Consider the following 27347-nt stretch of genomic DNA (forward strand, 5'->3'; position numbering starts at 1 on the left):
GCACACCTGGATTGTACATTGTTTGCCCATTATTATAAGTTGCCCATTATTATAAGTTGGTTGTTCATCATTGCTAGACAGCCGTTTTCAATTCTTGCCATAGATTTAAGACAATTTAAGTCAAAACTGTAACTAGGTCACTCAGGAACATTCAATGCCGTCTTAGTAAGCAACTCCATTGTATATATGACCTTGTGTTTTAGGTTATTGTCGAGCTGTTGGAAAGCAGACTGAACCAGGTTTTCCTCTAGGATTTTGCATGTACTCAGCTCTCTTCCGTTTGTTTCTGCTGGGCAGGCCAACACTTGAGGGATACAAAGTGAATTGAAAGCAGGTGCTTCCTGCTTAAGCAATTAACATCACATCATGCTTAGCGTCATGTATAAAATGCTGGGTAGGCCATTGTTTTGGCTACCATGGCTTTTCCCCCATAGGATGACAATGCCCACATCCACAGGGCACGAGTGGTTTGATGAGCATGAAAACGATGTAAGCCATATGCCAGGGACCATCAACTCGATTCAGCCGCAGGACAAAAAACCTTGTGTACTTTTCTATATGATCACATATACAGTATTTTTCTATTACGAGTGGGAATACTTTGAAACAGATTTCCAAAATTCAAATCACTTGGAGCTGAGCTCAGAACTTGTGGGGCAAATAAAATAATAGAGTTCCAGACACTAGAATCTATGCCAAGGAGCATTGTAGCTGTTCTGTCTCGTGTTGGCCCAACGCCCTATTAAGACACTTTATTTTGGTGTTTCCTTTATTTCTGCAGTTACCTGCAAATGTTTCCCTTAAATAATGTGCAGCTTTTTTCCAAAGTACAATCAACAAAAGTTCTAAAAACCTGATTTACCATAATTTTATTGTAGTATCAGAATACACACCAACAACAGGTCCCCCTCCACCCTCTGGTGGTATGGATAACAGGTCCCCCTCCACCCTCTGGTGGTATGGATAACAGGTCCCCCTCCACCCTCTGGTGGTATGGATAACAGGTCCCCCTCCACCCTCTGGTGGTGTGGATAACAGGTCCCCCTCCACCCTCTGGTGGTATGGATAACAGGTCCCCCTCCACTCTCTGGTGGTATGGATAACAGGTCCCCCTCCACCCTCTGGTGGTATGGATAACAGGTCCCCCTCCACCCTCTGGTGGTATGGATAACAGGTCCCCCTCCACCCTCTGGTGGTATGGATAACAGGTCCCCCTCCACCCTCTGGTGGTATGGATAACAGGTCCCCCTCCACCCTCTGGTGGTATGGATAACAGGTCCCCCTCCACCCTCGGGTGGTATGGATAACAGGTCCCCCTCCACCCTCTGGTGGTATGGATAACAGGTCCCCCTCCACCCTCTGGTGGTATGGATAACAGGTCCCCCTCCACCCTCTGGTGGTATGGATAACAGGTCCCCCTCCACCCTCTGGTGGTATGGATAACAGGTCCCCCTCCACCCTCGGGTGGTATGGATAACAGGTCCCCCTCCACCCTCTGGTGGTATGGATAACAGGTCCCCCTCCACCCTCTGGTGGTATGGATAACAGGTCCCCCTCCACCCTCTGGTGGTATGGATAACAGGTCTCCCTCCACCCTCTGGTGGTGTGGATAACAGGTCCCCCTCCACCCTCTGGTGGTGTGGATAACAGGTCCCCCTCCACCCTCTGGTGGTGTGGATAACAGGTCCCCCTCCACCCTCTGGTGGTATGGATAACAGGTCCCCCTCCACCCTCTGGTGGTATGGATAACAGGTCCCCCTCCACCCTCTGGTGGTGTGGATAACAGGTCCCCCTCCACCCTCTGGTGGTGTGGATAACAGGTCCCCCTCCACCCTCTGGTGGTGTGGATAACAGGTCCCCCTCCACCCTCTGGTTGTGTGGATAACAGGTCCCCCTCCACCCTCTGGTGGTGTGGATAACAGGTCCCCCTCCACCCTCTGGTGGTGTGGATAACAGGTCCCCCTCCACCCTCTGGTGGTGTGGATAACAGGTCTCCCTCCACCCTCTGGTGGTGTGGATAACAGGTCCCCCTCCACCCTCTGGTGGTGTGGATAACAGGTCCCCCTCCACCCTCTGGTGGTGTGGATAACTTGTTATTAAGTCTCCAGAGAAACCTAGATTCAAATACAGATCCAATCTATCAAATGACTATAGGTGGATTTAGGTGTTTTTGGCTAGGGTCAAAATGACCCCCATATTGATACAGATACACTAAACTAGAGGTAGACCGATTATGATTTTTCACCGCCGATACCGATTATTGGAGGACCAAAAAAGCAGATACCGATTAACCGGACGATTTTTATTCATTTATTTGTAATAATGACAATTATAACAATACTGAATGAACACTTATTTTAACTTAATATATACATCAATAAAATCAATTTAGCCTCAAGTAAATAATGAAACATGTTCAATTTGGTTTAAATAATGCAAAAACAAACTGTTGGAGAAGAAAGTAAAAGTGCAATATGTGCTCTGTAAGAAAGCTAACGTTTCAGTTCCTTGCTCAGAACATGAGAACATATGAAAGTTGGTGGTTCATTTTAACACGAGTCTTCAATATTCCCAGGTAAGAAGTTTTAGGTTGTAGTTGTTATAGGAATTATAGGACTATTTCCCTCTATACCATTTGTATTGAATTAACCGTTGACTATTGGATGTTCTTATAGTCACCTTAGTATTGCCAGTGTAACAGTATAGCTTCCACCCCTCTCCTCGCTCCTCCCTGGGCTCGAACCAGCAACACAACGACAACAGCCACCACATTGAAGCAGAGTTACCCATGCAGAGCAAGGGAAACAACCACCCCAAGGCTCAGAGAGAGTAGCGCGCGCTAACTAGTCAGCCATTTCACTTCGGTTACACCAGCCTCATCTCGGGAGTTGATAGGCTTGAAGTCATAAACCGTGCAATGCTTGACGCACAACGAAGAGCTGCTGGCAAAACGCACAAGAGTGCTGTTTGAATGAATGTTTACGGGCCTGCTTCTGCCTACCACCGCTCAGTCAGATACTTAGATACTTGTATGCTCAGTCAGATTATATGCAACGCAGGACACGCTAGATAATATCTAGTAATATCATCAACCATGTGTAGTTAACTAGTGATTATGATTGATTGTTTTTTATAAGATAAGTTGCTAGCTAGCATTAAACTTACCTTGGCTTACTGCATTTGCGTAACAGGCAGTCTCCTTGTGGAGTGCAACGAGAGAGAGGCAGGTCGTTATTGGGTTGGACTAGTTAACTGTAAGGTTGCAAGATTGGATCCCCCGAGCTGACAAGGTGAAAATCTGTCGTTCTGCCCCTGAACGAGGCAGTTTACCCACCGTTCCTAGGCCGTCATTGAAAATAAGAATGTGTTCTTAACTGACTTGCCAAGTTAAATAAAGATTCAATAAAGGTCAAAAAAAGATAAATCTAAAATCGATTGTTATGAAAACTTGAAATCGGCCCTAATTAATCGGCCATTCCGATTAATCGTCCGACCTCTACACTAAACAGTGATTTTGATTTATTAAGAACAAGTTGATTCACAAAGTCGTGAAAAATTTGAGGATTTTTATAAACCTTTGGGCTATAATAAAAAAAAAATGTTAAAAATAACCCCAGTTGGTAGTATGAGGGTGTCACGGCTGTTATGAGAGACGGACCAGAGACGGCGTGATTAAAGTTCCACACAAACAAAAGAATAAACAAACCGTGACAACAGTGGTGCTACATACACAAAACAATTTCCCACAACCCAGGTGGGAACAATGGAGAACTTAAGTATGATCCCCAATTAGAGACAATGACAATGCCTCTAATTGGGAACCATACAAAAAACAAACATAGATATAGGAAAACTAGAACACCTCCCTAGTCACACCCTGACCTACAACACCAGAACCCCGAGGGCTCTCTATGGTCAGGGCGTGACAGAGGGAATAAACATTTTAAAAATGTATCAAATAAAAAGGAATTTATATACACAACAGAAGTATTTTCTTAAAGTCAAGTAATGTGAATACATTATGGTTAATAAGTGATAAGCGGTAATGGGCATTCACTACCTTTATGAACTGTTGTTACAGCATTCAACCCGCTGTCATTGTCAGGAAGAAGGCATGTGATGGCTGAGAGAAGCTCTAAAATCATTTTTATGTCATTATTTCATAATGCATTTCATGTTTGAAAAGGAAAACCGGGATAAAAAAATAGAAAAATCAAACAAACTGAACCGAACTCAAAAAGCACTAATCACTCAGCACTGGCGTGTGATCCTTTCTTTTGACGCACTGAAATGTATTCTTCAGTCTGGTGGTTTGATTGCAAAACATTCCATTTCCTTGTATTGCAAAGGACAAAAGAAGTCATTGACTGACGGTTTGAGTGCCTGGGATGAAAGAACATTATGTACCAGCCTCTGTTATTATGTTTGATTTAAAGTGTCTCACTTTGAAACATTATTTTAATGTTTTTCTCATGTGAGTGCACATTTTCAATAGTGTGTCACAATCAAGCTAGTTTCATTGTACCATCCAATTGAATATAATGCCAGTTTTCAGAAGGTATCCCAGCCGGTCTTGTTTGAGGCAGTCTCAGGCTGTTCCTGTTAGGACTAGAGCCCTGTTGCTGCGGGCTCCCTCTTCTGACAGTAGCCCCTCCCCCTGTTATCAACAGCTCTGGTGGGATGGTTTATCATCCAGATTTACATCTCCTCAGTTATGACATTTACACATGCTCACAGCTTAGATAAGACAGCACTGCTACTTGCTATGTCATCTCCTTGGCACAAAAGGCCTAGAATCTGCACTGTCTTACGCCCCGTATCAGAGAAGCATACTTTGAGTTTAATATTCTTAAAGACGCTTCTGGATTTCATTTGGCCCGACGTCTAATCTGATGGATTGGATTACCATCAAGGGACCTGTAACTGAGAGAATCCAGGATGTTCCTACTTAGCACTACCCACATTGGATTGATCTCTGTAGGCTTTTCCGGGCCTACAGCGCAGGTTTAGAAGCAGAATGGAGAACGGGTGTACTACTGTCACAATGTTTTCACTGGCATATTCTGAGCCTCCCACTAGAGGAAGTTTTGAAAGAGTGAGGTTAGAAATAGATCAAGAGCGTGGGGGCATGCTGCGAAAGACATTCGCCGTGCTATACCGTGCTAGTCTCGTGAAAATCTCACACAGTTTTCAGATGTGCTAACATAATTGCAAAAGGGTTTTCTAATTATCAATTAGCCTTTTAAAATGATAAACTTGGATTAGCTAACACAACGTGCCATTGGAACACAGGAGTGATGGTTGCTGATGATGGGCCTCTGTACACCTATGTAGATATTCCCCAAAAAATCTTCAGTTTCCAGCTACAATAGTCAATTACAACATTAACAGTGTCTACACTGTATTTCTGATCAATTTGATGTTATTTTAATGGACAAAAAAATAGCTTTTCTTTAAAAAACAAGGACATTTCTAAGTGACTCCAAACTTTTGAACGGTAGTGTATAATATTTTGTTGCTGGGTTTAACTTCCTCAAAATATCAATAAACCCCTGTTCTTCAAAGGGAAATTGAACTGCTCTAGATATTTTTAATATGGGACCACCTGGTTGTGACTTGCCCAAATGTGTAGATAATGTGCAATTAAAGTCACCTCCAAATGCACAATGTGTATTTGAATGCTCAGCAATCACTAAGAAACATCTATTCATAAATTGTGGGGAATCATCGTTTGGTGCATACAAATAAGCTAAAGTAAAATGTATGCTAAATAATAGTAATAAAATAATAACAAACCTACCCTCTGAATCAGTTACCTTATTTTTCGATGTAAAAGACAACCTCTTATTAAGCAGTATACAAACACCATTTCTTTTGAGGAGTCTGACCTACCCATTCCCATTTCAGATTTTTGTGCTCCTCGTCTGATAAGTGGGTCTCCTGAAGGAAGGCAACGTCACAATCCATTTGTTTTTAGCTGTTTCAATATTTTGTCTCCACTAGAACGAAGGGAGCCCGAACAGTGAAATTAAAAGTAGAACACATTCCTGGTTGGCAGATCTTGGTGGTGTGGTGTTCTTTAAACAAGGGGGGGTACCTCACAAGGGGGGGTACCTTTTTTTACCCAGTCCTCGGGTCTGGAAGGTGGTGTAATCCCAATGAAGCGCAGGAAGGACTCGGCATCAGGTACAGAATCAAAGATGTGGGTCTTGCTCTCATGGGTGATGCGCAGCTTCGCAGGGTACATCAGAGAGTATATGATGTTTTTGGCTGCTAATTCTGTCTTGATCCCATCATAATCTTTTCTCTTCCCTAACAGCTCTAAAGAATAGTCATTGAAGATAGATATGCGCTTGTCCTTGTAGAATAATTCTCACCTGGTTCTCGACAGCTAAATTATCTCCTACTTCGTTTCGAAGTTGAGAAGGAGCACGATGATAGCGCTGAGCCTCTGTGTGTCCTTCACTCCGGGCCTACTCTGGGCTGCAGGTATGTCCTTCACTCCGGGCCTACTCTGGGCTGCAGGTGTGTCCTTCACTCCGGGCCTACTCTGGGCTGCAGGTGTGTCCTTCACTCCGGGCCTACTCTGGGCTGCAGGTGTGTCCTTCACTCCGGGCCTACTCTGGGCTGCAGGTGTGTCCTTCACTCCGGGCCTACTCTGGGCTGTAGGTGTGTCCTTCACTCCGGGCCTACTCTGGGCTGCAGGTGTGTCCTTCACTCCGGGCCTACTCTGGGCTGTAGGTGTGTCCTTCACTCCGGGCCTACTCTGGGCTGCAGGTGTGTCCTTCACTCCGGACCTACTCTGGGCTGTAGGTGTGTCCTTCACTCCGGGCCTACTCTGGGCTGTAGGTGTGTCCTTCACTCCGGGCCTACTCTGGGCTGTAGGTGTGTCCTTCACTCCGGGCCTACTCTGGGCTGTAGGTGTGTCCTTCACTCCGGGCCTACTCTGGGCTGCAGGTGTGTCCTTCACTCCGGGCCTACTCTGGGCTGCAGGTGTGTCCTTCACTCCGGGCCTACTCTGGGCTGCAGGTGTGTCCTTCACTCCGGGCCTACTCTGGGCTGCAGGTGTGTCCTTCACTCCGGGCCTACTCTGGGCTGCAGGTGTGTCCTTCACTCCGGGCCTACTCTGGGCTGTAGGTGTGTCCTTCACTCCGGGCCTACTCTGGGCTGCAGGTGTGTCCTTCACTCCGGGCCTACTCTGGGCTGTAGGTGCCGTTTTGTGGGCCCTTTCTTTGACCAAAGGTGTTGAAGCATCGATTTCCAAGACATACCTCAGCATCTTGTCCACAAATGTAGACATTTTCTGCCCCCTTTCTGCATTGGTTTAGACCCCAAAAATGTGAATATTATTACGACGTGAAAAGTCTCCCTTCTTTTGCAATTCCTTTCCCGGGCCCATCAGGTAGTTAATAGCTTGGTCTTGTTGTATTAGCTTTTCGTCATGTTCCTAATTTTTCTTTTCAATATGGGTCAACAGTTGATTATTTTGCTCTAGAGTAACCTTCAAGCTATCGATAGAGGTTTGCATTTTGCCAGGTGATGGGGTTGTTTCTCGTCAAAATAACTTATATTCTGCCATGAGAGATGAACCTCCGCCGTCTCTGTTTCGGCTGTGATGGCGGCCTCTACTACCTCGTGGAGTTGGGCTCAGTGAGCGACTTAAACACTGTGAACATATCAAATAAAATACATACGCCGAATACAACAGGTGTAGGTAGACTTTACAGTGAAAGGCTTACTTAAAAGCCCGTAACCAACAATGCAGTTTTAAGAAAAATAAGTGTTGAGAAAGTATTTACTAAAACAAACTGATGTAAAAGAAAATATATAAAAAGAGTTAAGAAATAAAATAGGTAAATAACGAATAATTAAAGAGCAACAATAAAATATCAGAGTTAATGTGCGGGGGCACAGGATAGTCAAGGTAATTGAGGTAATATGTACATGTAGGTACAGGTAAAGTGACTATGCAGAGATAATAAACAGAGAGTAGCAGCAGTGTAAACATGGGGGTGGTGGGGAAGGGGGGTGTCTTTGCAAATAGTCTGGGTGGCCATTTGATTAGCTGTTCAGGAGTCTTACAACTTGGGGGTAGAAGCTGCTAAGAGCCTTTTGGATCTAGACTTGGCGCTCCGGTACCTCTTGCCGTGCGGTAGCAGAGAGAACAGTCTATGACTAGGGTGGCTGCAGTCTTTGGCAATTTTTAGGGCCTTCCTCTTGAGTGGGAATAGGCATTGTCGTGCCCTCTTCACAACTGTCTTGGTGTTGTGGACACAAAGGAACTTGAAGATCTCAACCTGCTCCACTACAGCCCTGTCGATGAGAATGGGGGGCGTGCTCGGCCGTCCATTTCCTGTATTCCACAATCATCTCCTTTGTCTTGATCACGTTGAGGGAGAGGTCTCTGACACAATCATCGTCGTCGGTGATCAGGCCTACCACTGTTGTGTCATCATCAAAGTTAATGATGGTGTTGGAGTCGTGCTTGGCTATGCAGTCATGGGTGAACAGGGAGTACAGGAGTGGACTGGGCACGCACCCCTGAGGGGCCCCCGTGTTGACGATCAGCATGGCAGATGTGTTGTTACCTACCCTTACCACCTGGGGGCGGCCCGTCAGGAAGTCCATGATCCAGTTGCAGAGGGAGGTGTTTGTGTGATGAGTGATGAGCTTTGAGGGCACTATGGTGTTGAATGCTGAGCTGTAGTCAATGAATAGCATTCTCATGTAGGTGTTCCTTTTGTCCAGGTGGGAAAGGGCAGTGTGGAGTGCAATAGAGATTGCATCATCTGTGGATCTGTTGGAGTGGTATGCAAATTGGAGTGGGTCTAGGGTTTCTGGGATAATGGTGTTGATGTGAGCCATGACCAGCCTTTCAAAGCACTTAATGGCTACAGACGTGAGTGCTACGGGTCGGTAGTCATTTAGACAGGTTACCTTGATGTTCTTGGGCACAGGGACTATGGTGGTCTCCTTGAAACATGTTGGTATTACAGACTCGGTCAGGGATAGGTTGAAAATGTCAGTGAAGACATTTGCCAGTTGGTCAGTGCATCCTCGGAGTATACGTCCTGGTAATCCGTCTGGCCCTACGGCTTTGTGAATGTTGACCTTAAAAGGTCTTACATCGGTGATCACACAGTCGCCCGGAACAGCTGGTGCTCTCATGCATGCTTTAATGTTGCTTGCCTCGAAGCGAGCATAGTAGTAATTTACATCTTCTGGTAGGCTTGTGTCACTGGGCAGCTCGCGTCTGTGCTTCCCTTTGTAGTCCGTAAAAGCCCTGCCACATCCGACGAGCGTCGGAGCCGGTGTAGTACGATTCAATCTTAGTCCTGTATTGACGCTTTGATGGTTTGTCATAGCGGAGCATCTTCTCTTTGATTCCGTTTTTCACTTGAATACTCATCCTCACTCATTGTAAAGTCCGATTTAGATCAAGTATGTGCTTTTAACTCGTGAAGTTCAATTGAGGCCAAAATTGTCACAGAGCTTGATCAGCAATTCCGTGCTCTTGAAGGTCAGCATCACACTTTGTGGCCTTGCTTCTCCGTGCTCTGGCTGGTCTATCAGAAGTAAGGCAGTGTTTCTGCTTGCCTCAAAGCTCCACTGTAGTGCTGGTATTGACTTTGAGGCTTAACTGATGATTATGTGCAGATTGCTGCAACACTGGGGACTACTGTTTGGGTCTTCTCTGTCCTTAATAAGAGAATGTTGACGTTAAGATCGGTTTGAAAGGCTTTGCTTCCTCAATAGTCCAAGGTGGTTTCCTACTTTTTTATTAAGAGGCTTTTGGGGATGGGAAGAGCTGTGAAATGAATGCCTTTCATATATTACAAGGGTTTCTGAAATATTGTTTTGAAAGCTCACCACCATAATGAAATGGACGACTTTAAAATGTCTGACGGGTGTTTATCACTAGTATGAAGTTTGAATAGGCTGCTATGTCCCCGGGCGCCGAAGACGTGGATGTCGGTTAAGGCAGCCCCCCGCACCTCTCTGATTCAGAGGGGTTGTGTTAAATGCGGAAGACATATTTCAATTGAAGGCATTCAGTTGTACAACTGACCTGGTATCCCCCCTTCCTCTTTCCCGTATGTGCTCCCTGCTTTCCTGTCACTGCAACACGCATACGCCTACCTTGTTATTAACATCCTTTCAGAACACAGACTGGTACACATACAGTACACACTGTCTCTTTACTGTGTTTAGAACAAGAGAGTATGAGTATGAAACAGTGTGTGTGCGTGTTACAACTCTGGGTGCTAGCCTAAGCATCTCTGTTTGTTTTCCAGAAGATGCTCAAGCTGTGGCTGAGGTGCTGCCACCACTGAGGCATCGTCAGTGTGCTGACTGGAGCAAGCAGAGCAGTCTTGACCTGGCAATACACGAATGGCCCAGGGAAGCCACCAGATTGACATTCAGGTTTTGCACGACCTGCGCCAGAAGTTCCCTGAAGTTCCAGAGGGTGTTGTTTCCCAGTGTGTTCTGCAAGTGAGTCTGGTGTCTCCTCATTTTCAATCCATTAGTTACAAATATATATATATATATATATTGTAACACCAGTTCTCATCACAAATGACTGATTTGAACCTTCTATTTTCCTCAGAATAACAACAATTTGGACGCCTGTTGTGAGTACCTGTCTCAAGTAAGCCCAGGCTACTTGTACAGCAAAGGAGGCAAACTCAACTACACTGACGACCCCACCTTCATCAGGTTCCGGAATCCCATGACCCAGCTGAACCTGGGCCTGCAGTCTCAGTCTCAGAATGTGCATGCGACCCCGGGAAGGGACGGCCTGAGGATGAACGGCAGCAGGACACTGTCCCACAGTCTTAGCCTGAGTGACGGGCCCCTACAGACAGGACAGCCCCCGAATAGTGACTTCTTCCAGCAGGAGCCCCAGTCAGCCCCGGTGCAGGTGCCCGCCAGCCTCAATGTGTTTGGCGTGATGGAGCCCACGCGCAAGACCCAGCCGCCCCAGCACCTGGGACTCTACCAGCTGGGGGGCAAAGGGCAGTCCATGGGCCAACATGGCCAGCAGATGCCCCGCTTCAACCCCATCACCGTCACTCTGGCCCCCAACATCCAGACGGGTCGCAACACCCCCACCTCTTTGCACATACACGGCGGGCCCCATACACAGTCCGGCTTGAGCAGTCCACAGGGAAACTCTATCTACATAAGGCCTTACGTGACCCAGCCCAGCAGTACAACCCGGCAAAGCCAGCAGCAGCTTCAGCAGCAGGCAGGAAGGGCCCAGTACAGCCCCACCTCCCAACCCCAGCAGCAGATCTACCAGATCTCCCATCCCACCTCACTGCCTGGCTCCTGGACAGGCCCTTCCTCCCAGCAGCACCAGCACGGCTCCTCACATACCTCACAGCACCAGTCACAGGGCCACCAGACCTCCCATGTCTACATGCCCATCAGCTCCCCCACCAACCCACAGGCCCCCTCCTCTATCCTCCAGGCCCCCTCTGGAGGTCAGGGCTCCTCTTCTGGTGCCTCCTCCTCTGGCATGCCCTTAGGCATGTCCTCCTTCAGCCAGTACAACATCCAGAACATCTCCACCGGACCGCGCAAGAACCAGATAGAGATCAAACTTGAATCTCCTCAGAGGAGCAACTCCACCACGACCACGGCCGTGCTGCGCACCAGCAGTGGCCCCCGCTCCAACTCCTCCACCTCCTCCTCCTGCCCCTCATCCTCCTCCTCTGTCGGGGCAGCACCTGGCCCAACCACCACCCCCCTGTCCATCGGAGGCCCAGGTCTGAGCCGCAGCCAGCCCACTGTTTACATCTCTGCCAGCCCGCCCACTGTTGCTGCTACCACCCCCTCTGAAGAGGCCAACATGGCCTCATCCGGCTCTCGCTCCCAGCCCAAGTTTTACATTACTGCTAATAACGATGACGGTGGGGGCAGAAACCCTCCAACTGTCTACATCTCTGCTCAACCACCTCCGCACGGGTCCCAGGGGCCCCGCAATATGGGGGGCCAGGTGAGCATGGGCCCCGCCTACATCCACCACCACCCACCCAAGTCCCGCGCGTCTATGGGAGGGGCAGGCACAGCCACCTCGCCCCGAGTGGTGGTCACCCAGCCCAACACCAAGTACACTTTCAAAATCACCGTGTCCCCCAACAAGCCCCCAGCGGTGTCCCCCGGCGTCGTGTCCCCCACCTTTGAGGCTACCAACCTCCTCAGCCTCCCCTCGGACCACCATTTTGTGGAGCCTGACCCACATCATCTCTCAGACCCACTGTCTGTACACAGGGAGAGGCCCAGCGAGCCACGCAGACTCAGCATGGGCTCAGATGACGCAGCATACACACAAGGTGAGACCAGATTAGGGTTCCTAAACTCTTTCATCTGTTAGTTGCTTTGCGTTGTCGACGTTCACAGTCTATGGAATGATATAAACACACCAGGATACAGTTCATTGTGCAATTCTTAGGCTGAACAACAGTATCCCTCAGTCACATGCAGATCAAGTTGTGCAACAAAAGTCAAGTGGCCAAAGAGATATAACATCCACTTACAAAGTATAATGGTTGAAAGAGGCTTCAGGAATTTTGAAGAGAGTAACTTGCCCTCATAACAATAAGGAATAGTATACACTTTTGTCCACCAGTAGTAAATGCTTTTTCCACTGCATTCTGCCAAGAAAGTCATTTGACTATTGCTTATCGTTTATGCCTTATTTTAACTTGGATTTCCATATGATGACACTAATGCATTTTTAAAGCCAAATTGTGTAGACGCTGGTCTCATTAAATAGCTATCGGTCTTAAAACTCTGCTTCATCTAAGCCTGATTTAAGGGAGTAGATAGATACATTCTTAAAGGTGACTCGCATGGAGAGGGGTGTGATTGCAGCATGAGTCGGCTGCAATAATGCTGGATTTACACTGACAGCCCTTTGACTGCGGCAGTGTGAGTCAAATGTGTTGGAGCACAGTGTTTCCTTTTTTGGACTTTTGACTGGATTACGTGCGAGTCAGTGCCTGTGGGTCTTGCTAGGCGCTCACTCATGCTGCTGTGACTACTGTGGGGCTTCTCTTCTCTCTCCACGGCCCTGAGCCTAGGTCTTCTGCCCCTTATCTTTCACTACAGGCAGCCCTCTCCATGCATTCCTCTCTGGCTCACATGACATTCCCAGTTTGGCTTGGCCTGGTATTGTTCTTTACTTTGTTTTTTCTGTGCATGGGGGGGTAGTAGTTGTTGAGGTGAAAGGTTTATGAAATGTAGGCCTAGACTGTCACTGTATATTACAATTAGAAAAGCAGGGACAGCTCATTTCCGCATAGCATATAGCATTTTATGAATGCGTAATAAGACAATATAACACTTCTTATGATGCGTTATAAGCAACGTTTTCCCAGGATCAATGTTGACTCCCCCAAAAGCCCTTTCTGAAGTAGGCCATGAAATGAAGAACAATTAGGGAACTGTATGATTTTTACTCCATGTTTGATTCTTACTCAGCCCAATGCACGTACCGGATATTTCCGAAAGGGGAAATGCATTTAGCTATAGCGGTAAGCCTGTACTGTAAATTTGGTTGTCAACCTGGCCCTTCAGCTCTCAGAGATTGTCTAAGCCAGGGCTCTCCAGCCCTGTTCCTGTAGAGCTACCGTCCTGTAGGTTTTCACTCCAACCCTAATCTAGCACACCTAATTATATTAATTAGCTGGTTAATAAGCTGAATTAGGTTAGTTACAACTGGGGTTGGCGTGAAAACTCAACACTGACACAAATGACTGATGATTGGTTGAAAGAAATTGATAATAAAAAGATTGTGGGAGCTATATTGTTAGATTTCAGTTCAGCCTTTGATACTATTGACCGTAACCTGTTGTTGAGAAAACATATGTTTTATGGCTTTTCAACCTCTGCCATATCGTGGATTCAGAGCTATCTATAGAACAGAGGGTTTTCTTTAATGGAAGCTTCTCTAATGTCAAACAAATAGGGTGTGGTGTACACCAGGGTAGTTTTCTAGGCACCTTTACTTTTTTTCTATTTTTTACCAATGACTGTACGTGTCAGCAACCACAGCTAATTAAGTTACTGAAACTCTTAAGGAGTTGTAGTCCGTTTTGGAATGGTTGGCCAGTAATAAACTGGTCCTGAACATCTCTAAAACTAAGAGCATTGTATTTGGTACAAATCATTCCCTAAGCTGTAGACCTCAGCTACATCTGTTAATGAACGGTGTTGAACAAGTTGAGGAGACTAAATTACTTGGTGTTACCTTAGATTGTAAACTGTCATGGTCAAAACATATGGATTCAATGGTTGTAAAGATGGGGAGAGGTCTGTCCGTAATAAAGAGATGTTCAGCTTGTTTACACAACACTCCACGAAGCTAGTCCTGCAGGCTCTAGTTTTGTCTTATCTTGATTATTGTCCAGAAATGTGGTCAAGTGCTGCTAAGAAAGACCTAGTTAAGCTGCAGCTTGCCCAGAACAGAGTGGCACATCTTGCTCTTCATTTTAATTAGTGGGCTAATATACAGTGCATTTGGAAAGTATTCAGACCCCTTGACTTTTTCCAAATTGTGTTATGTTACAGCCTTATTCTAAAATGTATTAAATTGTTAGTTGTTTCCTCATCAAACAACACACAATACCCCATAATGACAAAGCAAAAACAGTTTTTTAGACATTTTAGAACATTTATAAAGAAGTATATATCTGAAATATCACATTTACACAAGTATTCAGACCCTTTAATCCATATTTTTTTGAAGCAAATTTGGCTACGATTACATCCTTCTTGGGTATGACGCTACAAGCTTGGCACACCTGTATTTGTGGAGTTTCTCCCATTCTTCTCTTCTGATCCTCTCAAACTCTGTCAGACTGGATTGGGTGCGTTGCTGCACAGCCATTTTCAGGTCTCCCCAGAGATGTTCGATCGGGTTCAAGTACGGGCTCTGGCTGGGCCACTCAAAGACATTCAGAGACTTATACCTAAGCCACTCTTGCATTGTCTTGGCTGTGTGCTTAGGGTCATTGTCCTGTTGGAAGGTGAACCTTCACCCCAGTCTGAGGTCCTGAGCGCTCTGGAGCAGTTTTTTATCAAGGATCTCTTTGTACTTTGCTCCGTTCATCTTTCCCTCGATCCTGACTAGTCTCCCAGTCCCTGCCTCTGACAAACATCCCCACAGTATGGTGCAGCCACCACCATGCTTCACCGTAGGGATGGTGCCAGGTTTCACCAGATGTGACACTTGGCATTCAGGCCAAAGAGTTCAATATTGGTTTCATCAGACCAGAGAATCTTGTTTCTCATAGTCTGAGAGTCTTTAGGTGCCTTTTGGAAAACTCCAAGCGGGCTGTCATGTTCCTTTTACTGAGGAGAGGCATCTGTCTGGCCACTCTAACATAAAGGCATGATTGGTGGAGTACTGCCGAGATTGTTGTCCTTCTGGAAGGTTCTCCCATCTCCACAGCGAAGGTCTAGTGCTCTAATAGAGTGACCATCAGGTTCTTGGTCACCTCCCTGACCGAGGCCCTTCTCCCCCGATTGCTCAGTTTGGCCTCTAGGAAGAGTCTTTCATTTAAGAATGATGGAGGCCACTGTTCTTGGGGACCTTCAATGCTGCAGAAATGCTTTGGTACCCTTCTCTGATCTGTGCCTCGACAATCCTGTCTTGGAGCTCTACGGACATTCCTTCGACCTCATGGGTTGGTTTTCGCTCTGACATCCACTGTCAACTGTGGGACCTTGTATACACAGGTCTGTGCCTTTCCAAATCATGTCCACTCAATTGAATTTATCACAGGTGGACTCCAATCAAGTTGTAGAAACATCTCAAGAATTATACATGGAAACAGGATGCACCTGAGCTCAATTTCGAGTCTCATAGCAAAGGGTCTGAATATTTTAGAATAAGGCTGTAACGTAACATAATGTGGAAAAGGTCAAGGGGTCTGAATACTTTCCGAAGTCACTGTAAATACTATGCATGCCAGTCTTTCTTGGCTAAGAGTTAAGGAGATTCTGACTGCATCACTTCTTTTCATAAGAAACATTCTCATGTTGAAAATTCCAAGTTGTTTGCTTAGTCAACTTACACACAGCTCTGACACCCACACACTTATCCCACCAGACATGCCACCTGGGTGTTTTCATAGTCTCAAAAATCCAGAAAAAAATCGAGAAAGTGTACAGTATTAAATAGAGCCATTATTGCATGGAACTCCCTTCCACCTCATATTGCTGAAATAAACAGCAAACCTGGTTTAAAAAACCCAGACAAAACAACACCTCACGGCACAACGCCATCTTTTGTGTGTATGTATTGATATGTAGGCTATGTGTGCCGTTTTTAGATGTATGTAGTTCTGTCCTGAAGCTGTTCCTGTCTATTAATCTTGTGTATTATGTTATGTTTAATGTTCTGTGTGGAGCCCATGAAGAGTAGCTGTGGCTTTCACAACCTAATAAAATACCAAAAACCTACAGGAGGGTAGCTCTCCAGGAACAGGGTTGGAGTTAAAACCTACAGGAGGGTAGCTCTCCAGCAACAGGGTTGGAGTTAAAACCTACAGGAGGGTAGCTCTCCAGGAACAGGGTTGGAGTTAAAACCTACAGGAGGGTAGCTCTCCAGCAACAGGGTTGGAGTTCAAACCTACAGGAGGGTAGCTCTCCAGCAACAGGGTTGGAGTTCAAACCTACAGGAGGGTAGCTCTCCAAGGAACAGGGTTGGAGTTAAAACCTACAGGAGGGTAGCTCTCCAGGAACAGGGTTGGAGTTAAAACCTACAGGAGGGTAGCTCTCCAGGAACAGGGTTGGAGTTCAAACCTACAGGAGGGTAGCTCTCCAGGAACAGGGTTGGAGTTAAAACCTACAGGAGGGTAGCTCTCCAGGAACAGGGTTGGAGTTAAAACCTACAGGAGGTTAGCTCTCCAGGAACAGGGTTGGAGTTAAAACCTACAGGAGGGTAGCTCTCCAGCAACAGGGTTGGAGTTAAAACCTACAGGAGGGTAGATCTCCAAGGAACAGGGTTGGAGAGCACTGGTCTAAACCATCAGTCTGCCCCCATGTCAGTTTTGTTGTGTTAATGTGTACTATGTATCTTGTAGCCCTGTTGGTTCACCAGAAGGCCCGCATGGACCGGCTGTGGCATGAGCTGGAGCTGAAGAAGAAGAAGCTGGAGAAGCTAAAAGAGGAAGTCAACGAGATGGAGAACGATCTGACCAGGAGACGGCTAGAACGATCCAACTCCCAGTCCCAAATCCCCTCGGTAAGTCCCCACAGACACTACTCTCCTAGCTACTGTCACAGGAGGTTGGTGGCACTTTAATTGGTGAGGACGGGCTTGTGGTAAGGACTGGAGCAGAATCAGTGGAGTGGTATCAAATACATCAAACACATGGTTCCCAGGTATTTAATTCCATTCCATTGGCTCAGTTCCGTCCATTATTATGAACCGTCCTCCCCTCAGCATCCTCCTGTGCTGTATTCATGCGTTTAGTTTGGTCACTTTTGTTTACTACAGATTTAACTGCATATTATCTTCATAGATATCCGACTTGATAAGAAATTACTTCAAATGGGTACGGCATGTTTGAGATATTGCTCAGTCTTGGCAGATCCATGGCAATTTGACTTCATAACTCACTCCTAAGTCACATAGTGTATTTACTGTATGTTTCTAAGGAATCCATGATTCTTTGGGGCAAAAAACGCACACACACTTCCATGTTTTCACCCAACGTCATGTTTACATTAAGCGTGCGGCTGTGAGTTTGTTGAAATATATCAGAATGCAAAATCAAGTGGTGCTTTGAGTTTTCGGTTTTTGTCAGCTATCAGTGTGTTAGTCAGGAGAGGAAAAAGGAGACATGGAAGGTCAAGTTAAAAGCCTGGAGTTCAGCTCAGTAGCTCTTGAGTTGTGTATTCTGTGTATTCACTAGGCCAGAGAGATCTGGAGAGAACTCTCCTTCTGCGGTGTTAGCCCACTTGGCTCCCTGCACCTGCACATTGACGTAATATAGGCTAGGCTTGTGTTGTGTGTCAGTACTGTACAGCTTGTGCCTAGGCTGTCACCCTCTCTACTCCTCCACTGTGTCTCTTCAGCAGACAGTGCTGCCTGTCTGTCTGTAAATGGCGGTTTATATGAACCTGATTCATTCTCTCTTATCAGATTGAGGAAATGCAGCAGTTGCGATGCAACAACAGGATACTGCAGATCGACATTGACTGCTTAACTAAAGAAATCGATCTCCTTCAAACAAAAGGTAGGAGGCTCATTTGGTTTGCTGGGTGTGCTTGTCAGTGTTGTGATGAATGAAACACCAGCTCTCTGTGTGTGGTGTGCATACATGTGCTTGTACGTCCAGTGTGTTTATGGTGTACTGTGGTGTTTCAAAATGCAGTCTTTAGCAATGCAAGGAAGGTTCAGCTTCAGCCTGGTGCTCATTTCATGTTTAGTAGTGTTTGTGTATTCTGTAATGGGGAACGTACTGCGTAGCAGAGCGAGGCAGAGAGGGGGAAATGACCTGTGGGTGTACAGTACAGCTGTAGTAGTAGCAGTAGGTCTGCATCTGCCAGGCCTAGTCTGGTCACATCCCCTCGGCACACGCAGTCAAGGTGCTGCCATTGTAATGTTAACCACCAGTTGTTTCCTGAATTGCATCCTGTTGCTAGTTGGTAACACGCGATTTATAGGCCCCCTGGCAGCTCTCCATGGTTGACAGGATTAATACACCAGCTTGCACAGTCACACAGGTGAAATACAGAGAAACAAAAGTGGCTCAGAAATTAATATGGCCTCTTACTGAAGCCAACAGACAAATATGTTAGGAGTAAAAAGTGTTATGGGTTTGTTTTCTAAGTTTATTTGTTTTTGTGATATAGGCCAAAACTTAAGGTGTTTGACTGCAGTGTTTTACTTGGGTCATATGTGTGACTGATGTATGTATGTTCATATGCTATACTGATGCTCACTATTTCAATTTAGCTTAGGATGGCTTTGGTGCAGTCTCTGTCCTGTATTGCAATCCCTTGTTTCGGTTTGTTGCAGGACCACACTTTAATCCCAGTGCCATTCATAACTTCTATGACAACATTGGATTCCTAGGTCCTGTCCCACCCAAACCCAAAGGTACTTTATCTGTTGGTAAGTTTAGAAAAGGTTGCATGGTCGCCTCTGGACAACCAGACCCTCTTCTGCTTCCACTACCATCTGTCATTTTAAACTTTGTTATAAATTAATATCTATTAGTACTTGGGCTTTAGATCGGTACTTGTGATGGTTTCTAACAGGTATTTATTTCGATCCTCATATCAATTCTCATAACATCATGTATTCTTTCATCCTAACTGTTTTCATGTCTGTTAGGGTTTTCATTCATACATGCTGTATTTTTCACCTCTGCATCTGTCATCTTTGTTTCCCTGCCATTCCTCTCCTCAATCTCTTCCTTCCTTCCCTTCATCCTGTGCTTGGGACCTGTCAGAGCCAGAGGGCCTGGGGAAAGACAGGAGAACATTTAATGTCACCTCCACCTTAACCATGGAACCCTCCTCTGCCCTTCCTCCCCCTGCTGCTCTCCCTCTGGGTTGGTACCTGTCACTCTGTCTGTCTTTCAGTCTGTCCCTCTGTCTGTCTGTCACTCTGTCTGTCTTTCAGTCTGTCTGCCTGTCCCTCTGTCTGCCTGTCACTCTGTCTGTCTGCCTGTCTGTCTGTCCCTCTGTCCTGCTGTCCCTCTATGTGTCTGTCACTCTGTCTGTCTGCCTGTCCCTCTGTCTGTCACTGTCTGTCTGTCCCTCTATGTGTATGTCACTCTGTCTGTCTGCCTGTCACTCTGTCTGTCCCTCTGTCTGTCTGTCACTCTGTCTGTTTGCCTGTCCCTCTGTCTGTCTGCCTGTCCCTCTGTATGTCTGCCTGCCTGTCTGCCTGTCCCTCTGGGTTGGTACCTGTATCTCTGTCTGTTTTTCTGTCTGTCTTGTCTGTTTGTCTCTCTGTCTGTTTTTCTGTCTGTCTTATCTGCCTGTCCCTCTGTATTTCCTTCTGTCCCTCTGTCTGTCCCTCTGGGTTGGTACCTGTAGCTGTCTGTCTGTCTCTTTGTATGTCTGTCTAGCTGTCTGTCTTTCTGCCTGTCATCTGTCTTTCTGCCTGTTCCTCTGTCTGTCTGTCCCTCTGGGTTGGTACCTGTAGCTCTGTCTATCCGTCTGTATATCCATGTGTCTGTCCCAGTTGTCCAACCTCTCCTTTTCCTCCTTCATACTGTGTAGGCCCTGTGTTCTTCCCATCCACAAAGGTGGTGATCCCTGACATCTTAATAATTATCACCCAATCTCCAAACTTGAGATTGTTCAGCGAAAATATTAGAACTCTTGGTAAATTCTCAGCTGTGGTCCTTTTTAGACAATTGTATTCTGAATTCTCACCCGTCAGGCTTTAGGCCAGGACACTGCACCATCTCGGCTGCTTCTCTAGTAATAAAGGACATACCTAATTAAACTCAAGACTGACTTGTTCTAGAAGATTCGCAGATCTCCATAGAGTTCGGGAAGATTGCTTTTAGTAATTGTGCCCCTATAGCATGGAATGACCGGCAGGCCACTTTGATGCTTGACTCGCTGGTCTCGAATGGTCAGTTCAGGACTTTGATGAGGAATGTGCTGAAGGAGAACTGCACTTGTTTTGATTGATGTGTAATTTTATCTGCTGCTTTTGAATTTGAATGTGTATTTGTACATTTTTAGTGTTGTATTGAGATGGATCATGTTGGTTTATTGTTCCCAGGGCCCTTGTAAATGAGACTCTGGTCTCAATGGGTTTCCCCTGATTAATAAAGGTAAAATACTAAATGTTTATCAAAGCCACCCTGCACACCTTTTCCTAACAATCTTACAACAGATGACCTTCAGATACAATGTTGCCATTTCACACAAAGAAAGCACCATTGACATTTGTTGATGAGAGGTTTGCATGTTGTTGCTTTTTTAACATTTGATAGGATTCTCCTAGCACTCTGATACTTCCTTAGCATTAAGTGTTTTCTTGTGCAATACACATCCTGAAGAGTGAAAGAACCAGAGTGATTCACCAACTACCAACAACTGCCAATTCAACCCATCAGTGGTGCAAGTACAATATTCCAGTTTTATTGCAGAAACCAAAACAGCACTGTATATGGTGATAGCTAGATACACCCCTAATATTCAAGGGTATAATTTGAAGGAACAACCCTTGACAGTCTGACCCCATTTTGATTGATGTTCTACAGCTGACTGTGTGTCTGTGTGTTTATCTCTGGAGTCTGTTGGGTGACTAACTCCTCTCCGTCTACCGCTCTCTCTTTCCTTCCCTCCCTCCATCCAGAGTCGAGCAGTAAGAGCGTTAAGACTGTAGCAGACCAGGAGGAAGACGAGGGGACGCAGTGGAGCTGCACGGCCTGCACCTTCCTCAACCACCCCGCCCTCAACCGCTGTGAACAGTGCGAGTTCCCACGGCACTTCTGAGCCACAAAGACGCCAACAATACCAACAACCCGCATCACTTTTCAATGCGAATCAAAGAAACTACATTAGAAAAGACAGTTTTTTCCCTTCTTTTTCTAGTGGTAAGAAAATTAATGGACAGGGGTTTGTAGTTTTTTCCATTTTGGGACTGTTTCTTTCCCCCCTCCTCCAAGGTTTGTAGTTTTTTTCCATTTTGGGACTGTTTCTTTCCCCCCTCCTCCAAGGTTTGTAGTTTTTTTCCATTTTGGGACTGTTTCTTTCCCCCCTCCTCCAAGGTTTGTAGTTTTTTTCCATTTTGGGACTGTTTCTTTCCCCCCTCCTCCAAGGTTTGTAGTTTTTTTCCATTTTGGGACTGTTTCTTTCCCCCCTCCTCCAAGGTTTGTAGAATGCTATCCACTGAAGGCTTGACTGGATAGTGTTTACAGGTTGTGTTACTTTACTAAGCCAGCAGAGTTGGATGATACCTCACCTTGGAGTCTCTGCATGCGTGGGGTCACCCCCCTCTCCCTGCTCAACGCTCGGCAGGCGACTTTACCCCTGGGGGTGCCTCGCCTTTTCCATATACAGTATTAACAAGTTGTCCTGCAGTGTGTTGGCACACACAAACACGTAAGCCAATATGGGTGCCAATGTGCATTTGCTGATTTTCTTCTTCTGTGATGGCCTAATCAGGAATGGGAACTTTGGTCAGCCGTCACCTCACACCTGAAGGGAAAACTGTTTCTGTTTCTGTTTCTAGAGGATGACAGAGGGAAACTTACTGCCATCAAAACGTTTCTCTCGTCTTCTGTAATGTCCCTTATCAATCTGCGTCTCTTCAATCTAGAGTAAAAAGAACGGAAACTCAATTGCATGTTTTATGTGTACAGTACATGGAGGGAGGAAATACCCTTATGCTTTTTACTGTACATCATTTTTGAATGTGCCTTAAATGCCTTCTTCCTCACTATGAATCACTTGTATTTCCTGGAAGTATAGCTTTATAGACTTTATTTACTTTGTTTTGTCTTGTTTTGTTTCCATTTTCCTTCAAACCAATAAGTACGGTGTCCCTTTTAAGCTTTTTACTTGATTTCTGTGAGAATTGAAGCATTGTGGAAAAAAGAGGCGCAGTTGAATGAAAACTATGCAGTCATGAAGCTTCTTCCGCTCAGTCTGTCGTTCATCGCTTGTGTATATGCTGAATTTCCTGTGTACGATCTGCAGATGCAGCAAAGTCAAAAGAAAGATGGAGGAGTTTTTTTTAGGATGCAAGAACTCTTGGACAGGTGAAAAAAGCTCATAAGCAGAATGACAAACTGCCATCTTATCTGACAACTGGAATGTAGGTTTAATATTTGGGGACTTTTACACCTCAGTGCCAAGAGATGCATGAATTTTTACAGTTCACCTAAAACTTGCATCAGAATAGAAGCTTTCGAGTCGGATGAAAGAAAGACGGACTTTGGTAATTGTATTAAGGTGTTAAGGCCCTTGTACAGCTTGGTGGAAGGCGACTGTTTCCTGAGGGCTTTCAGAATCAAAATATTTTGCTATGCAGTATAAATTGGGTAAGTGTTCCAAATGAATATGTTTTAAAGTATTCCTCTTTCAAATCAGCAGATATTTATATAGGTATGTGCTTTACCGTATCTACCCCTGGCCAGAAGTTTAGAATATCTCTAATAAAAGACAATAAGGACAGTGCCATTGTTATATTTCCAATAAAGTGAGACAAAATAGTGTCTGTCCTCATTGTATAATCATGTTTTTATTTGGTTTAATTTGTCCTGTGAAGCTTTTTTTTTATGAGGATAGTTTAAAAGTTTACCATTGTAATGATTTTACCTTAATTGTGGAATGGGTTATTATTGTTTGTTTTTCACATTGTGAAATGCTGCCACACATTACTGCCTTAGAATGGCATTTGTATTGACAATCTATGCAGTCACAACTTAAGATGTCTTTTTTTTTTTTTTTTACCAAAGCTTAGTATTGTCAAAAACTGATTCGGTAGAAGCCAAATTCTTAGTTGTCTCTTAAGCACTTATAACATTTTTTTCTGTAAAAACCCCAAAGAAACAAATTGTTCAGCTTTATCTGCAGCTCGGTGTGAAGTCGGTTAATAAATGTTTTATTCATAAAAAAAACTAATTTGGATAACTAAAGTGTTTTTTTGATTTTAGCTGGGAAAACTGTCTTTGTAACAGATAAGTTATTTGTAAAAATAAAAAAAAATCTATTCTGAAATTCTGGATTTCTTACTAGATATTCCACAATTAGATTCCATTCCATTGGTTGTTGGCTTGCAGTGATGTGATGACGATTGTCACATCTCCTCACTCCAGTAGATGGCAGTAGAGACCTAAAATAGTTGGTATGATAAAGTTCAGGAAGCTTGGCGGTGTAAATTGGTAAATGAGACAGATCATCAGACAATTTTCAAGGACTTATTTTTAATATGGACAACAAACAAATGACAAGGACAGTATTATTCTGCATACCGTACAGGTTAACACCCATTCTGTCAAATAGCTTCCCTCAGTTTGAGGCTACATGTTAAAACAACACATGCTGCTTTGATAATCTTTAAGGCAATGCTAGATTCAAAATGAACTAGCATCATTCAGGAGATGGTAGTGCATTGCACTTGACCTATATACATACATAGGAAATTCAGCACAGACTGCTACATTTTCAAGCTTGTCTCTAGTCTGCTGAGGAACTACTGTGTTTAATGCTTACAGAGAAAGATCTTGCACATTAGAAGGGAACGTGGCTGGTTCTGAACCTCTGGATCAGAGGAACCAGCTCTGACTTGTTGAGGGTGTGTGGGTACAGACTCATCACATAGTCTACCATGCTGGGGGGGAAGAGGGTGCTGAGCTGGTTCTTCACACTCCTCCTCTGCTCACTATCTGCAGCTTTACCGCCACTGGGCCTGGTCATCTCCACTCTCTCACCAGAGAGGCCCTGTCCCAGGCTGTGTTCTGGGAGGCTGTGACTCTGCCTTTGTGGGGGAGGACTCTGAAAGTACTGCTGCTCTGTGAAATGGATGGGGTTACTGTGAACAACATAGGAGCTCTTTCTTAGCTGTGGCTGGAGATGCTGTTGGCCGTACATGCACTGGCTGCACTCACAGCTCTGTGAATGGTCACAGCCACACTGTAGCAGTCTTTGGGGGGCATAGTGGACTCCCGAGGAAGGCCCACCGAGGCTGAGCCTCTGTGTGTTGCTGCCGTAACTGTGGCTGCTGTAAGTGCTGGAAGGGTAGACGTCCCCACTGCCCTGGCTGCACCCGGCCACCCCACTGCTGTATGTGTAAGACACCCCGGGTCCCTTGGGGTTGTTTGTCTGGTCCTGGACATATAGTCTGGACAGGGAGGTCTCCAAGGAGCCAAAGGCCTCGTCAGTGTCTGGGCTGTGGCAGAAGTGGTGGCTGGATTTGTGCTGTAGAACTGGGCTGCCTGTTTCTCTCTGGCTGGTGAACTGATCACTTGGCAAAGCCCTGTGGGAATGGGAATGTTCATTTTTTCTAAGGTGAGGCGGTGTGGAAGGATATCTGTGTAGATGATTAGTAGTGTGATCCGGCTCATAAAGGGATGTGTAGATATGGCCCTCCTGGCCGAGGCCTAAGGGGAGAAATGACCACTCCCTGTCTGTCTGAGCAGCAGGTTTGCTCTTGGCTCTAAGCTCATCTGCTACAGACAGCTGCGATTGGTTGGAGCGCTCTGGGTGGTAGAACTTGCACTTCACTCCATAAGTACACTTCTTCCCTGGAAAGAAACATAAGGAATATTTATGGGCTTTCAAAAACATGGCTCACATATGTAACCCTGTAACTCTTTAAAGAGACTGTCAACTAGGATGTGTGTCTGTCTGAGTGCACTCACTGTAAAGCCCTCTTCCCCCCTTCTTTAGTACTGTAAACACACTTAGCAAAGCAAACAAAATATGTCTAGTCTCCAGCCTGTTTTTGTTCAACTAGGTACACGGCAGAGTGCTATGAGGGTCCGTTGTACTCCTCTGACAGGAATAATCCCAGGCCTGCCGTTAGCTCTATTATCCTGGGTGTTGATAATAAGGTATTTTGTTTGTGAGTGGCGCTGTGCTGTAGCCTTGGAGTGGTGCTGCTCCCCCATTGCCAACAGCCGACTGACAGGCAGCCAAATGGAATTACAACCGACCCAACTACTAGTCACAAACTACAAATCAAATCCTGCTCAGCTGGCTCACATTGGATGAGTTACAGTCAAAACCCCCAGGTGAATGAGGTAGGAAACTGAAAATAAAAGTGTGTATTGTAAAATATCTACCAACCATATGGGCAACGCTCCTTCTTGTTTTCTGGGGTCCACTGCTTTATTCTCAGAAAGTTGTCAATCGTTGGGCCATTCCTTCCCAGAGGATCATCAGGAGGCATGAACCTTGAATATAAAGTCATATGAATATGATGTAAACATGAACCTTGAATATAAAGTCATATGAATATGATGTAAACATGATGCCCAAAACTCTTGAAGTCAAGTCTTCATTACAGATGTATTACAAGTATATAAGCAGGAGGGATTTTGTAGGTGGTGTAACAGGTGGTATACCAACTCTCATATGCCAACCCCAAATTAAAATGGTTTATATCCTCCTTATAGGCCCTGCGTCAGATGCCCTCTTAGATGCTGTAAGTCTTAGTGTTGGGACTTACTTGTCATTGGCAAAGCTGTACATCAACAGCCTTTCCTCTATAAACGTTTTCCACTCTGGCTTCTCTATCTGCAGGTCTCTGTAGTTGTCATTGGACACAACGATGCCGTCGGACTCGTAGGCCAGTTTGATGATGTAGCGGTCGTCGTAACACACCACTCTCTTCCCGTTGACGCAGCGTGACGGGGTGTACACCAGGATCTTTCTCTTCTCCAGCTCATGGAGGATGGGCTGATCTGCAGGGTCATGTGACGAGAGGTTAGAGTTCCATAGACTTGATGGATTGTATCATATCAATCATTAAAAAGACAAGAAAGTAGTGCACAGCATACAGGGTGTAAACAACAATTCTCAGTTATAAAAGGCCATCAATACTGTATGGTGTAGGTGCTCAGTGTGCTGGTGACCTGTGGCTCCACAGTGCCATCTAGCCCTGGTCAGATAGTATAACAGGTGTGTCCTACCTGTCATGGGGGCCTCAGGACGGGGTTGCTCCTTTCTCCACAGAGGCACGAACACTGTGATGTCACGGATACCTCTCTCCAAAAACCACCTGACTGCCAGCAACAGCCCCCGGCACGAAAACACTTGCTTGTTGCCATGGCTGCAAAGACAAGAGCCACAGTAGAACATTAGCTTCCCTTTTTCAGTTCTAAAACGACTGAAGCCAGCTAGCTGTGTGACTCACCTACTCCAATTCACTCTTTTGCATAGCCCCAGCAAAGAGACTGTTGTGTGTCCTTTAATCCCAGAAACAAGCCTAAAGTGAAAACTATCTCCCCAAATTACCAAAAACTGGAATAACAGAAAGTCTTGGAGAATATATAATGTCACACTTTTGTAACCTTGTATCACATGTGAGCTGCAGCATCCTAATAGTGGTGCGATGTCTCCAGCAATACTTTGGACAGGCCTAAGACCTATAATGCTATAAGGCCTCCCAGACCCTGACTGCCAGCTGATCACAGGGAGTGGATCATTTGCCTATACAGACAGCACTATATATAGCGTGGGGTTTCCCTGCACTCAACCATCAGGAAGTGGTAGGCAACTTTGCATAACAGGACACCAAAGATAAGACATTGTTGCCTTATAAAGCCACTGGGGCAGGGCACCGAACCCAACAACAATAGCACAGGTTATAGAAAATACACAATGATTAGTAGAAAGGTGTACTT

General features: G+C 45.5%; 2 protein-coding genes across 16 annotated transcripts in view; one reads left to right on the forward strand and one right to left on the reverse strand.

The window, feature by feature from the left end:
• LOC109900675 (TGF-beta-activated kinase 1 and MAP3K7-binding protein 2) overlaps positions 1–23718 on the forward strand; it is a 71340-nt gene extending 47622 nt beyond the window's left edge. For 2 of the 9 annotated variants that reach the window (XM_020496408.2, XM_020496407.2), the window contains 7 exons: positions 10296–10494; positions 10610–12341; positions 17100–17260; positions 18164–18257; positions 19043–19138; positions 19479–19580; positions 21350–23718. In XM_020496408.2, coding sequence (XP_020351997.1) covers positions 10393–10494; positions 10610–12341; positions 17100–17260; positions 18164–18257; positions 19043–19138; positions 19479–19580; positions 21350–21489 — 2427 coding nt within the window. In that variant the 5' untranslated portion in view covers positions 10296–10392 and the 3' untranslated portion in view covers positions 21490–23718. Of the gene's footprint in view, positions 1–10295; positions 10495–10609; positions 12342–17099; positions 17261–18163; positions 18258–19042; positions 19139–19478; positions 19581–20770; positions 20823–21349 lie in introns of all 9 variants that reach the window. The other 7 variants (XR_004211897.1, XM_020496410.2, XM_031837069.1 and 4 more) reach the window with 7 other exon arrangements.
• Positions 23719–23904: 186 nt separating this feature from the next.
• Positions 23905–27347, reverse strand: part of LOC109900683 (ribonuclease ZC3H12A) — a 28752-nt gene continuing 25309 nt past the window's right edge. For all 7 annotated transcript variants that reach the window (XM_031837075.1, XM_031837073.1, XM_031837071.1 and 4 more), the window contains 4 exons: positions 26634–26773; positions 26171–26405; positions 25789–25895; positions 23905–25244 (listed from right to left, as the gene is read on the reverse strand). In XM_031837075.1, the coding sequence (XP_031692935.1) occupies positions 24232–25244; positions 25789–25895; positions 26171–26405; positions 26634–26773 (1495 nt within the window). In that variant the 3' untranslated portion in view covers positions 23905–24231. The remainder of the gene's footprint in view (positions 25245–25788; positions 25896–26170; positions 26406–26633; positions 26774–27347) is intronic.

Source organism: Oncorhynchus kisutch, linkage group LG12, assembly GCF_002021735.2.
Source record: "Oncorhynchus kisutch isolate 150728-3 linkage group LG12, Okis_V2, whole genome shotgun sequence".
NCBI lineage: Eukaryota > Metazoa > Chordata > Actinopteri > Salmoniformes > Salmonidae > Oncorhynchus > Oncorhynchus kisutch.